The sequence below is a fragment of the Sphaerodactylus townsendi genome, linkage group LG05, assembly GCF_021028975.2.
Source record: "Sphaerodactylus townsendi isolate TG3544 linkage group LG05, MPM_Stown_v2.3, whole genome shotgun sequence".
Taxonomy (NCBI): domain Eukaryota; kingdom Metazoa; phylum Chordata; class Lepidosauria; order Squamata; family Sphaerodactylidae; genus Sphaerodactylus; species Sphaerodactylus townsendi.
Genome location: NC_059429.1, coordinates 61,750,694 through 61,765,115, shown reverse-complemented (window position 1 = coordinate 61,765,115; position 14,422 = coordinate 61,750,694). Strand labels below are relative to the sequence as shown.

Here is a 14,422-nt window from a genome sequence, read left to right as displayed (position 1 = left end):
TGCGATTTCCCGTTAAGTCTCTCCTGATATATATTCAAGATGGTCCGTATAAGTGAACTCTGCTCGACGTAATTTATATATCTAAGAGGATTTCACTGAGGCTGGCGAGGTAAAAGTCCCTGCAAATAAAACACTGTAAATGCAATGCTGGGCAGCGTGCCAGGTAGAATATGGATAGGAGGGATCATGGCAGAAAGTCTTTGCGCACAGACATATACCATTTCATGATAGCAGCCTATAGCACTTTTTTCGAAGTTCTCATTTCCAATAGACATGTTGGCTTGACTTAGATCTTTGTCTGCTGTGTTTTTAATGAAGCGATCTGCTTTAAGTGTATTTCTCCCTCCCTCCCCGGGCTTTTTTAAAAAATAACATCTCTTTATACACTCAGGACGGAGAATGAACTTGCAGACATCCATCCTCTGTGCTGGAATCTTCCTGTGGAAACATTTTCCTGTGCTTTGAAGAAAACTTTCTGCTTATGTGGGGGGGGGGGGGGGGAAGGAGTTCAGATTAAGTTCTTATTCCGTCCAGGCTTTCTCCCGTCGCGATTTGCTCTGCCTACAAAGAGGAGAGTGTGTGCGTGTGTGCCTTGTAGGAAAGCGAGAGCAGAGCGCGCGTTTCCCCCCCTCCCTGTAGGTTTTGCTGGAGGGAGAGGGGGAGGCGAGGAGGAGTCAGCGGATGTAAACGGCTCGGTGCTGAACTTGGATGCAACGTCTGCCTAGAGGGCGCAAACAATCATCCCACGTCCAAAAGTCTTACGAAGGGCGCCAAAAGTTACTTAAGATAATATTGCTAACCACAAAGAGCTGGAAATCGTCGAGCAGAGCTGACTGCCAGCAGAAAGAGCACAGCCAAGGGCTCGATCCTACCTCGCTGGCGAATCTGTCTTTCCCTTTTGGTGTGCAAAGAAAATAGTTTTCACCTTACAGAATGTGTGTGGTGTTTTTTAAACATTCAAAATGGAACATTCCATAAGCCCAAATGTTAACTGATTTTATTTTAAATATATTTAAAGCCTGCCTTAAAAGAAACTCCTAGTGTTCTGTCAGCATATTGGTACAATAAAATACCATTTACACCAACAGTCATTAGATGCTATGGTATTGGGATTCTCTCATAGTTAGCTGTGTACACTTGCTGCAATGAGAGAACTTTACTTTCAGCATCTCACCACAAATGCCACTTTTTGACTATTTGTGGTTATAGATACATGCCAAGCCTTGTACATAGCAGCAAATGTCATGGCTGATTGCCCTGGGAGCAGCCACATGTTCTGTGGCCACTGCGCCCAGCAATGTGGGGGAAAGGCCCTCTGTTTAAAAATGGAATACATTGCAATGAAGGAACTTTTCTTGGCTCAGCAGCTACTCCTGGGGTTAGAACTAGATGACCAAAAAGAGCTGTTAGGGGACAAGTGAAAAGTAATAAATCACAAGTGCTGCATTTAAAAACCAACAACTGGACTCATTTGTTTTTCTTAGCATTCTTTGCTTTTTGTGAGACCTTCAGCCAGAAAATTCTGTCGAGGAAAGTTGGAAAGCTCAGAGATGCCAGAGAAAGTTTAGTTGGGTGTGTTTCCATGTAATTATTTAATTGACAGGTACCAGGCAACTGTTTTGATTTTGAAGGGAAAGGGTTGAATGAAAACTCAGCTCTTTTGCACTTATGTCATTTCCCATCTGCAAATGACACAATTAGTGAGTCACTCTTGGGGAAAGAAAGACCCTCCAGAGCACAAAGCTGAAGGTAACACAGTCACTTAGGCCTCCTGTGATGAACAGCTATTTCCTTTGAGAAATCTTCAGTGTTTTAAATAGCCTCATAATTCTTGACTCTGAAACACCTAAATCTCTTCCGCAGAAGATTTCCATGCAATATGTGGTATGCCTTGTGGTATTCTCTTCCCCTTCAGGGGTGTGTCTGTGTTTTATGAATGGTTGTGGATGTGTCTTAAAGGCTGCATCTTATTGGGAAACGGAAGGAAAACCAGAGAAGACTGTCTTCTTAGGCAATTTACAGAGCAAATCTAAGAAAAAGTTGACTGACTGGCAACTTTCCAAACCCCCAAAACCAAACCTTTTCTTGTGCCAAAACAATGCATTATAAGATAAATAAAGGACAGGAGACTTAGTTCTAAGTTAGAGCACTTTTAAGTAGTAATTTTTATTGCTAGATGGGTTTAACCCAGCCATGAAACAGTACATTTTTAGTAAAATAAGCATCCTTGCCTACATATACCAAGCATTTAAGAAAGATAGAAAGGTCTGGACAAATATCTTCAGCTCCTGTAAATCATGCTCTTGTAAAGGGTAAAGAGTGTAAGAAGGCCACCCCACAGCAGAAGAAGAATTTATATTTCTACATATGCATACAGTTTTATGCATAATTATCAAGAGATTAAATAATTAATAGTCTTAATATTTAAAGAAAATCATATGGGAAGGGGGGAGGTAGTGATAATTTCGGAATGGGCTTTGTGGAAAATAAACTGAAAAACCTATATGCAGTTCTCCTGCAGTCTTCAGAAGTGTGCCTACAAGGAGGAAAAAAGACTCTCCAATTATCTTTCGCGGTATATAAGTGGAGCTGCAATCTATATAATTTATGGATGTTGCTACTGTAATATTTTGGAAAGCCTCTGGTCGAGATCTTTTTGCGCCCGATTAATAATGGAAGTTTAGCCAAAAGTCTTTATGGCGATCTCCTTGAAGGTCTTTGAAAAAAAGCGGGGGGGGGGGGAGCCGGTGGGGGAGGGGAGAACGAGAGAGTCAGAAACGTGGAAAAGTAGTTTTGTTTGCTTAAGCACATCCTGCATAGCCTATAGCCGCTCGGGAGCCCTGCATGCAAGCGGCTCCTGACTGCGTTACCCAGTAATGCACTGAGAGCAGGGATCGGGGATTGGGAGGGCTGGCCGATCAGTAGCACTGCAGCCCCCCTCCCCCGGGCAAGGCAGCCAGCGAGCGAGAGAGCTGCTGCCGCTGCTGCTGCTGCTTCTGGTGGAGCGGTGCAGAGCGGAGCAGAAGCAAGAGGCACGCTGGCAGGTTCCCGGGGAAGCTGGAGCCTGGGGCTTGGTGCCGCTGCAGCTGGAAGCAGGGGAAGTGTGCGCTATGCCTTTAACGCCTGGGTACAGTAGACATGTATAGTGTGTAGTGTAGGGAAACTCTAGGCGGGGTTAAAGTTCAGCTCATGGAGCTGATCAGAACTGGCTGCAGTTTAGCAGAGTTGGAAATGTGAAAGCAAGAAGCAGGCTTGATTCTCCCCCCTCTTTCTTTTTTTTCTCTCTGTCTTCTCTCTCTCCCCCCTCTCTCCCTCCCTCCCTTTCTCTCTCTCCCTCTCACTCACACACCTCCAAGCCACAAACCCCCCCACAGCAATCATGTATTCTCCTCTCTGTCTTACCCAGGTAAGAAGCTCTTTGGATTCATTTGGGGGAGGGGAGGGGGTGTTGCTAGACTTGTGTGTGCTTTGCGATCGGGGTGTGAAGAGCGGGAAGGTGAAATCCGGCTTGCGGAAAGTAACTTTCTTTCCCATTAGGTTACATGTCTGCTTTCGCACGGCCATTTGTATAGATAGACACATGGCTAATGGCGCCTAGTTATTAAGGCTTTAAGTAATATTGGGGTGTGTGTTTACGGTGAAGAAGGGGGCATTAAATGTCGCCCGGGGGGATCGTGTTGAAATGCAGTGTGTGTGCTTGTGTGAGAGTTTAGGACGATCTGCACGTGTTTAGCAGTCTCGCAGCCTATTACATGCTTGGTCATCTGAAATCAATACTCTCTGCTTGTGCTTCCGAGGTGATGAATGCATAGAAAAAGAACAACCCAACAAGATATAGTTAGGTGCTTTATGTGGGGTTTTGAAAGTATAGCATTAAGTAACTGCGTGCTACATGCGTTCCCTCTGCCCCTCTCCCCCCGCCCCATATCGCTATCGCTGCATTGCTTCGCCTCCGTAAACTCCTCTCACACTTTTTTTTGTTCGGCAGCCTTGGGTTTGTATGATTTGAGCTTTTCTATTTGAGTCCGCCACGGAGAAGTGAAGGTATTGAGAAGCATGGCACCTATGTCTAGATCTTCCCCTTCTGGGCATTGTACCGGGCTTTGAACTAGAGCTGTAAGGCACCCACATTGCGCTGCTGCTCCTGCAGCAGCCTCCTGCATTCCCCGCTTTTCCGTTACTCTCGTGCACAACTCAGGTCGGGATCCTCCGAGTGTACTGCAGCCTTCCCACCTCTGCCCACCTCTTGCCTGGGCGGGCTCCGAAGGGCAATCCCAACCCAGGTCTGCCTTCTTGGCTGCCTTGAACGCGCCTTGTCACTTGCTCGGGTGTCACGTTTGCCTGAGGTTGTTTCCTTTGGGAAGTTGGGTTTGCACGTCCTGCCTGGGGAAAGCGGAGGGCGGGGAAAGGAGAGGGCTTTTTTTTTTCTTTTAAAGAAAGTTAGTCGCTCTCTTTTGTTTGCAGCGCAGCTAAGTTCCTTATGGGCTGAAAAATAATTTCAAATGTGATTTCCCCCTCTCTCCCCGCCTCCCCAATTCTCCCTTCTCTGGCTGAATTCCTCTAAATCTGAAGAGTTATGTGCCTGACGCCAAAGCTACATATGCAGCCAGTGCTGGGAAACTGCTGCTTCTGCGCCCAAGAGTTCGGGCAACTTTTCCCACCCTCCGATACTCCCTCTGCGTTGGCACCCCTCTGCCCAAAGAAAACTCTAGCAGCCGTAGTTTTTAAGATAACGTGCTCCCCTCCCCCTCCCCTCCCGGCTTACTTTACATGACTTTAAGGCAGAGGTGTCCTGAAATGTGTGTTCTAAATCTAGGAGGGGGGTTTAAACCCCATTTTCCCCCAATAGCTCGGTAATTTTGGCGAGCGTTTTGCTGCTTTTCAGCCTTAATAATGATGGATGAAAGTTTCTATGGAACTCAAAGTTTTGCCCTTCCCACTTCAGGACTTCTGACTGGCATGGACTTGTAATTACACACCTTCAGTTAAGCAGGACGTGATGTTGGTTTAAGGAGGAAACACTTTGGGACACAGACCCCCAGATTATTTCCTGCTTTTGTATAGGTTTTTCATTGCATTTGAATACCTTTGTAAGGGGAAGGGAGTTTATACAAGACATTTTCAGAATGTCCAACTTAACAGTTTAGATGCAGATAACTTTTTGAAATTCTCTGTACCTTTTTGACTTACCTTTGTCATCTATAAGGAATAAATTTGTGGTGACAACAAACCAAATTGCCACATAATGCATCACAACCATGTTAATAATTTCAGCATGGATTATCAGTAGATGTTTCTAGTCATATATTTTGGAATGCCAGAAAATGTGTGGCGTTCAAGATGAACTTTAGTGAAAAATTCTGCTCACTTATGAAGCACCTAGATCAAGATCTGTTTTTTTTAATCTACCTATGGTAGCAAAGATTGTTTCTATTTGTATTTCTGCCATCTCTGCTTCTGCTGGGCTGCATTTTGATACTCTGATTCATAGTAGGCCTTAACATACATTATGAAGAGTTCATTTATTAAGAGTTCAGTTATATTTTCTTTTTTATATCCACTATTGCTGTCATAAAATCATTGTACACTTGCCAGCGTTGTTTAGGGATTTCACAACTTTTCAAGAGAATCCCACAGATGTGGAACCTCACTATAGATAATCTATAAACACCAATGTTGATAAATAGTTAAGTAATTTTAACATTTCAGAGGTCTTGTCTTCTTTAAATTTGTCCAGCATGATTTAAAACATGACGGTAAAGAATATTTGCTTCAGCTGACGGAACTGGAAACCTAGCAGAAAGTACCTGTTAAGGAATTGTTTACTTACTACCCCATGCATGTGATTTACCCACTTGCAGTCTATTAAATATTGTTTGGACTTTACAGTGTCAGGTCATATACATAAAACTATGGTTCATAGAAATCTTAACGCTATGATATTTTTCATAGCTGGCTAACTTTGAAGTATAGGAGCTTAAACATGTTGTTTCCAAAGATTACAGGAACATAGTATGTTTTTATTTAAAGGGAAAAAACATTCAGCTGTTATTTTTGTGACTTTAAAAAAAATTCCCAGACAGTTGGGGTTTTCAAATACGCTTCTATTTTGTGATTCAAAATTTAGACACACAATTGTGACAAAAAAAGCTATTTGGAGCACAATACATACGAGCAGCGGAAAGGTGTATATGTTAACTTTTATTATTTTTTCTTTCCATAAATGTTGTAAGGTGCATATGTGAAGGCTGTGATAGTTAAAAGAATTTGTAAATGTTAAGAGTAATAGATCTTTGATCAAACTTTGAGAACTTTTTGTTTCATCTTATTGTACAAAAAGGAAGCCTCATTTCTTTTTTTGGTGGCATCTCCTTTTATAGATTCATCTATGGTCATACCTGAATATTCTTAAATACTCTTGGAAAACCTCATTGATTCAGTAACTTTGGTTCAAATAACACTAACACAAAAAAAATAAATCAGCCATTTCTCTCAGATGTGCGTATTGTGTTATGTTTGTTTTTGAATATCTTCGAAGTGAAATATTGGAGGGTAGGTTCCCCCCCCCCCATTGTACTTGACAGTTAGTTGTAAGTTTTTAAAAGTGGAACAATTATCCTTTCATACATCATTCTGAGATTCCATTTGATTAGAAGCCCTTATATTAACAATGATCAACCACTTGACTATCATCACTATAAGGCTGTTCAGTGGCTTTTGAGGCTTTTAGATAAACCTTTTAACTATCTTTCCCCTAAACAGCGATTGCCCTAGCTTTAGAATGTAGAGCAGTGGTTGTACAATTTGAAAGTAGATACAGAAGCGTAGTAACCATACAAGGATAGTGATTATGTTCTTGAAAATGGAAAGTTTTCAGCATACTACTAGGATTTTTAAAAGTAAGTTATTTTGAAATGAATAATTTTAAAAATTACTTCATGTGTCACAGCAGATGAGCATTCCAAAAGGTTCCTTTTGTGCTCTTAGCTATTGTGTGTCTGTGTGTGTGCATGTGGAAAAGGCCTCGAAATGTGTTGTAGCAGGGTTCAGAGTTTGTGCTTAGTAGCAGCGTCTACTGGTAATATTTTTGTTTTCTTTCTGTAAATGTGGTTTCCAGATTGGGCTACTCCTGTCTTTTGTCATCCCTCCCCTGTAGCCATTATTATAATATTTCTTTTGTGCTGCTTTGAAATGTAAAACTGTGGTTTTCTTTTAAAAGGGAGGAGTAAGGAAAAGTGTCATTTTGCCAAATATTTTATATGTTAACACCATCTGAACAGTCTTTTAACACCTATTCCTTTCATTATCAGTACAGTCATCTTTTTTCTGTTGTTTCTAAGAATTCTTTCTATAAAAATGTACATCACTCTTTGCGTATTATATCTGAGGTACCGTGTACAGCAGTTAACCATTTATAGATCATAGAAGAGCTTAACATGTGTTCCATTTTGTGAGTTTTTCAGATAGTATAGTTTGGGATTTTTCCCCTTTACTGCTGCATTTGCCGGAGTGGAAAACCGAACTTCAAAGATGTGCTAAATAAGGGTGCTACTTTGAAATAAGACTTTGATAATGGATACATGTAATAAACCCAAGAACTACATAAAAACTAGAAAAAGAAGTTGCCAGTGTCTTTAGTACATTCGACTAGATACTTAGGCACAACAGAGAGACTGTGTTTTGTCCTCCAATACCCAAAAATGTGTGCTGGCAAAGATCTTACCTCTTATAAAGACAAATCTGCTCAGTGAGAGAAATATTAGTTACCTTTCATAGGCATGCTTGCTCAATCAGATATTTAAATTGCATGAATATTTCTGTACATGGTTTAGTAGAAATCATATACATATAAGTAACATGCACAGATATTATAATATGATTTGTTTTTTATAGGAGGATTTGCTAAGCAGATGCCTTTTTATTTAAAAGTTTATTTTGTTTTTTGCAATATGTTTATTAGCATGGAAGAAACTTTGAAATAGCTGATTTGTTCCTATTTTTAAAGGGGTATCTATAAAGCCAAGACATTTTCAGTAAGCAGGATGAAACTTACTGTTTATTCAGAAATGTCATAATTTTTTTTTACTTGAATGACCGAGTATTGTAGCATACAGTTTTCAATTCAGAGGATACAATATTTCATCAAAGGTCAAAATACATGTGTGTAATAAACTTTAGGCTGTATTTCTCTGTATACATTTTAGAAATTTAGACACACGTTCAGCAATTAGATAATATATAGTCAGTTTAAATGATATTCTGTTAAAATATAGATTGTTTTTTTCAAACATATATTCAGAAGAGTTCTTATTGTACATCAGGTTTTGACATATCAATACTAGTTGGCATCCAAATGTTTGAATGTAGCTAAACTGGCAGGTACATGATGATCATACCATTTGAATCAGGGTCAAGGAATAAAGAAAGATGCCTCTTCTTTGCAATTGGATTAATGTCAACCCAATCTTTTTGGAGGTCTTAGATCATTGATTCTGGAGTTTTCCTATTGACTAATGGGTTTATTGTGAAGTCAGCAATTTAAAGCTTACAGCATAACATCTCAATCCTAACTACATTTACTTTGAAGGTGCTCCCATGGATTTTAGTGGGATGTGTTCTGAGTAATGGTGATAATGATTGGTATGCTGAGTTGTTTCCTGTGATTATGTTTGAATAACTTTGTTTTGTGATTTCGGAATGAGGCCTAGCTAAAAAAATTGGTTCTTGAATATATTTAGAGTCTACATCCTTTTTTCCCCAGGAATATGCAGTGAGAATATAAATGCTTATGTTGTTATTCGGAATAGGCATTGCAGTTGTTTAGTGTTTTCCGCTAATGACTTTTTGTTACCTGCCTGTAAGTTATATAACATATGAAGGAAGTAATTAGATCTTCATGATGCTAAACTGTTCTGTATTATAATTCTTCATTTTGATTTCTTCCAGGATGAATTTCATCCTTTTATTGAAGCACTTCTTCCCCATGTCCGAGCATTTGCGTATACATGGTTCAACTTACAAGCTCGAAAGCGAAAATACTTCAAAAAACATGAGAAACGCATGTCAAAAGAAGAAGAGAGAGCTGTGAAGGATGAATTGCTAAGCGAAAAACCTGAGGTCAAGCAAAAATGGGCATCCAGGCTTCTGGCAAAGTTACGGAAAGACATCAGGCCTGAATATCGGGAGGATTTTGTTCTAACTGTCACAGGGAAGAAACCTTCATGTTGTGTCCTTTCCAATCCAGACCAGAAAGGCAAGATGAGAAGAATTGACTGCTTACGCCAGGCAGATAAGGTCTGGAGGTTGGACCTTGTTATGGTGATTTTATTTAAAGGTATTCCGCTTGAAAGTACTGATGGCGAACGCCTTGTAAAGTCCCCACAGTGCTCAAACCCAGGGCTGTGCGTACAGCCACATCATATAGGGGTTTCTGTTAAGGAACTCGATTTATATTTGGCATACTTTGTGCATGCAGCAGGTAAGTGCTCCCCCCAATTTCTCAAACTTTGCATAACTTTTTGAATTTGTGAAGTTAGTAATGTAATGGTTCAGCTGGTCAGTTAAATCCTTGAACTTGACTAAGATGATGAGCCATATCAGTTTGGTTGTCAGCATAGCTGTGATTGTGTTTTCCAGTATTAATGATAAAGGAAATATAATATTCTGTAGCACTGTAGCAAGTTGATCACAGAAGCATGATATTGTCACCCGGTGTGTTGCACATTCAAACCATTTTCAGATATGTGAACATCAGCATGAAGACAAAATGCTTAGTGCGTAATTTGCAAAATATTGGGGGGCCTAGCCAAAAATTGGATTGAGGAATCAGGATACTGAGAATTTCTTATAAATTATTGTCCTAGATGTGTTCAAATTTGACCACTTATGAGATACAGATAAATTAATAGAAATATCTATTCTTTGCATAAGACCAACCCACAACACAGGTAGGCATGTCCAAAATTTGGTCACAGCTAAAGAGACTGAGTAAGGATTTATAATACACCAGCTTTTGATTTTCGCAGTCATAGACAGAAGAAACACCTGTCTAATGTAAGCCACACAATTAAAAAGTTTTCTGTTGCCACCTGTAGTGAGGGTATGGTTGTTAACCTGCTAGTCTACCCTTTTAAAACAGTGTGGCATCCATGAAAATGGAAATGAGTTTGCTACTGTTCTGCACTGTTCTGTACCCATGAATATCAACATATCTGAAAACAGATGAAAACTGTTATTGAGCAGAATGAAATTTTCTTTGTTGATTGTTTTGAGCAAGCACACAGTTTATTTTAGGCAAATTTGTAGCTTCTGATCCATTAGGCCTAAGATTGTAATAGCGTGACCTTTTGTAGCAACCTAATGGTCTTACTGGAATTTAGCCATGCTGAGATTTTAGTTTTGATAGATTGAAGAGTGAAGGAAAATTTAATACACTTAAAAATATTCATGTTGTTAACCTGATGCAGCTTTATTTATGAACTAGTATTTTCGGCAGGTGCTGCGGCTGCTATTGGATGATCTAATCATGCAAAAAACAAAAAAAAACCTTGATGCATAGTTGGCGTGTTATCACTGTAATATTGTAAAAACAAAACCCCACCTAGATGCATTGTTGGTGTGTTATCATTGTAATAACGTTATTGGTATTTGGGCCTTCATATTTTTTGTGCCATTTTATCAGATACGTTGGTAGCCTTTTACTTTAAAATTGTACGTGATACAAAATATTACATTGTGTACCTCTGCTGAATGCGTCTTTAAGATACTGGTAAAGATGAGATTTGTTTTGGAGGCAATGTGATGTAGAGGCTTTTTTTTTTAGTTGTGTGTTTTATTAATCAGCTACTACAATAGGCTGTAGTCCCAATTTGTAGTCCCAGCTTGTCTTTCAGTCTGCACAGATGTATATAATGCTGTGTTGGAAATATGTCAGAACAATTACAGATTTAATATATGGATTTCAAGTAGACTATCTTAGTTCTGAAATCACATTGCAAACTACCTTTGTATACCTGTAGATTCTAATCACGACTTTTATGTTGGTGTTATGTTTCTAACAATCTATTTATTGAATTGAAAGTGATCATTACATTTTACTGTTATAGCAATTTTAAGTGATGAGTACTTTACCTAAAAACTGCATAGCTAATTGATGATAAAGCCATTACTTTAATAATGTATGCAGTACAATATAGTTGGAAAAGCCATGAGATGCAAAGCAATGAAGAATATCATCATTGCAGGTTAGCATGATGTAGTAAGCTATGTCCACTATAAATTTAGGTATTAAAAAATAGTTTAGGCTGTTAGGCCTTATTGTGTTAATAGTGGCAACACTACTACTAATGAGAACGATTACATTTTAGAATATCTAAATACTGAAAAAGTGAGCTTTTAATTGAATTATATTTTATACATGTTTTTGCATTTATTTTTGCAAGCCTTTTGAGCAAATAAGCAATGCATTCTAATTCTTATTTCTATATAAAATACTTTATAAAAAGCATTTTGTATTATAGGAATATGTCAGTAGCACTATGTATGTAGCTATTTTTTGGATATCCCAAACATCATTCATTCATCAAACCACATTCATGGGGGTGGGATGGTTGGAGCGTCTTTCTTTTTGGTTTTGTTATATCCCATTATGTTATACCTGCATGTTTGCCAAGTTGATAAGATTGGCTGTCACAGAACTGCAGTAATGGCAACTTGTATGCATAACAAGAGAATTACAAAATAATGTCTTAAGGGTTCTTTGTCTTCAGATGTTCTTGATTTGCTGTAAGAGATTTACTATCCTGTTATTTATAGTTGTGATCTTGCCAGCATAAATCATAGATAGATAGGGCAACTCGTATATAGCTGCGGTGGAAAGCATTTGTAATAACCCAAAGGCCTGCAAACAGAAAACAATGGGGTTTTTTTTGTTTACATAAAAGATTGAGAAGTTGCCACTTACAGCATGAGGTATAGACTCCAAAACCAATTTCCAGAGATATGCCAGAATTACTGAGACCCTTCACCCACAGTGCTGTTATGTTGTGATTTGTTCCAAGACACTTTACTTCTCAATGATTTGTGCAGCAGGATATCCTAGTCTTCTTCACATATAACAATTCCATACTAGGAGCCAACAGTCTTTTAACATTGACAGAGGCTGCAATCCTAAGACACTTTCCTGGGACAGAGCTTTACTGAATAAAATAAGACATTTCTGAGTACACCTGCTTAGGATTTTTCGTCATCTGCAAGAAAACCCGTGTGCTCAGATTTAAATAATGTTTCCTCCAAAGAAGTTTAATCCTTAAAAACATATTTTTTTTTCTCCTAAGGAAACTGTATAAAAGCAGGGATGTAAAATTTGGCAATAGGTATGACCTGCAACATTTAAAGGAATTCTTAGGAAATCAGCATCTGTGGGGATAAGAATGATTCAAATGTACTGAAGTAAAAAAATTAACCTTGATTTATAGTTTTAAATAAAAAGGGAACTGCAGAATGCTGCTCTTAACTTTGGGTTGCTTTTTGCCTTTCGGTTCTCCAGCCATGGATCAGATGACAAGTTGGAAACTATTGTGGCCAACAGTTAATTCTTTGTGGGAGTATAATACTGAAGTAAATTTATGACCAGTCCTTTACCAGATGATCTGTATCAGAATCTGCAATATACTAGGCACGTGGCAGGATCACTATTTAAGTTGTTAGGGTCATAACCTTCGCCACCAGCCATTTGACCTTTGAGATAAAGTTAACCTTTGTTCATTAGTAGGCACTCAAGCGAGAGCTTTCTTGTTTTTTACTGCAGCGCAGCAACTTCAGCTAACATGATCACATTGTAAAAACCACTTGCTCAAGTAGTTGGGTTTTGTGAGAGGTTAAAGATTTTTTTCTGTTTGTTTTCTGAGACTTTTTCTATTGGACAAAGCTAACTTGTGTTTTCTTAGGCTGCACAATAGCAGATGTTTTTGACCATTATCTTTTACAGGCAGGAACTTATGCTTAACAAGTGCTCTTGGTGAAATATTTTTAAAAGTATAAACTTGCTGAAGGATGTTTGAAAATGCCAAATCTTTTTTTTAAAAAAAAACATCTGCCCATGGTATAGTATTTGAACTAAGTCTTTTACCTGTAGTTGTTAGTTTTCAATAATATTAAGACCAAAGAAGCAACAAGATCACTTTCTTCTTTGGTAACTATGAAAATGTATTTAGTTCTGTAGATAAGTGACTGTGTAGTAGACTGTACAAGTAGTCTTCAGGCAGAATTAAACCGATATTATGTATTGTTTTCGAGAGATGAGGACATTTATCCTCAGGCTAATAAAATGCCCCTTAAAACAAATGAACACAGTAATGAAGCACACTGGTATACCTTTGAGATACTGTCACAGGTGTTTTAAATCAGAAGGGTACTTACTATACATTATAATTTTCTAGTATAACTGATTGTAACTGGGTTCATTTTGTTAATAGTTGCAGACTATTTGATGCTTAGCAGTATTGTGGAATGTGTTGTAACAATATTATACTCTTCAAAAAGAGCTGTTACAGCATCTTAAAATCCTCGAAGTTTCCTGCAGAAAGTGTTTAAGTGTTTAAGTATCTCAATTACGATGTGTCAATGACCATTTTTTCTAAATATGTAGTCCTCACAAATGGTTCGTTTTGTAATATAGCATTTAAATTAAAGGAAAACAAAAGCTCTTTCCTAAGATGATGTTCATTGGGTTTTGACCTCTGTTTCCATTCTATGACAAAATGGTTTTCTATAATTTGCTGATTAACCAGATGGTCATAGTAACAGATTGAGATCCTGTTCCCTACAGCTCAAAAGTATGGATAAGATCAGGAAGGTTTTCAGTTTTTTCTCTCCAAATTGATCAGAAATGCCTGTTGAAACTGTATTGGATAAAACATGATCAACTGTAAAGGTAATGATATTCTGTATTAACTGTATAGCATAAGTATGCTGGATCCCCATTATGGAGACCATATTCCATATCAGGGGTAGGGAACCTTTGGGCGAATCCCCACTTGAAATTGCAAGTGGATCCAAACCTGTTCCTTGTGAATCCGTGTTCTCCTCATCACAGTTTCTCCCTCCCCACCACAGCGAGCACACAGCAGACACTCCCGGGTGCAGGCATCGTTGCAATCCCCACAGCCATGTGATCGCGCTTCATTGCCCTAATCAGATTGGTCGGTGTTCAGTTGGGCGGGACCTGTTAGCCACTTCAGAAACACTACCTATTTTTACCCATTAAAAAAAAACTCCTGTCGCGAACGGCTTCGAAGTGCAATCCACACTATGAATACTTGTCATTTTACAGTAAAGCCAACTTTATATTTCTGAACGCTTTTACTGTTAAAATGTCCGGTTACCAGGCTTACCGCTTAACTTGTATTGCACATGCCTCAGA

General features: G+C 38.8%; 1 protein-coding gene across 2 annotated transcripts in view; it reads left to right on the top strand.

Annotated features, from left to right (window-relative positions):
* NFIA (nuclear factor I A) overlaps positions 1-14,422 on the top strand; it is a 620,753-nt gene that overhangs the window by 186,242 nt on the left and 420,089 nt on the right. The window contains exons 1-2 of one of the 2 annotated variants that reach the window (XM_048495978.1): positions 3,010-3,406; positions 8,947-9,478. In XM_048495978.1, coding sequence (XP_048351935.1) covers positions 3,380-3,406; positions 8,947-9,478 — 559 coding nt within the window. In that variant the 5' untranslated portion in view covers positions 3,010-3,379. Of the gene's footprint in view, positions 1-3,009; positions 3,407-8,946; positions 9,479-14,422 lie in introns of those variants that run through there. The other variant, XM_048495977.1, reaches the window with a different exon arrangement.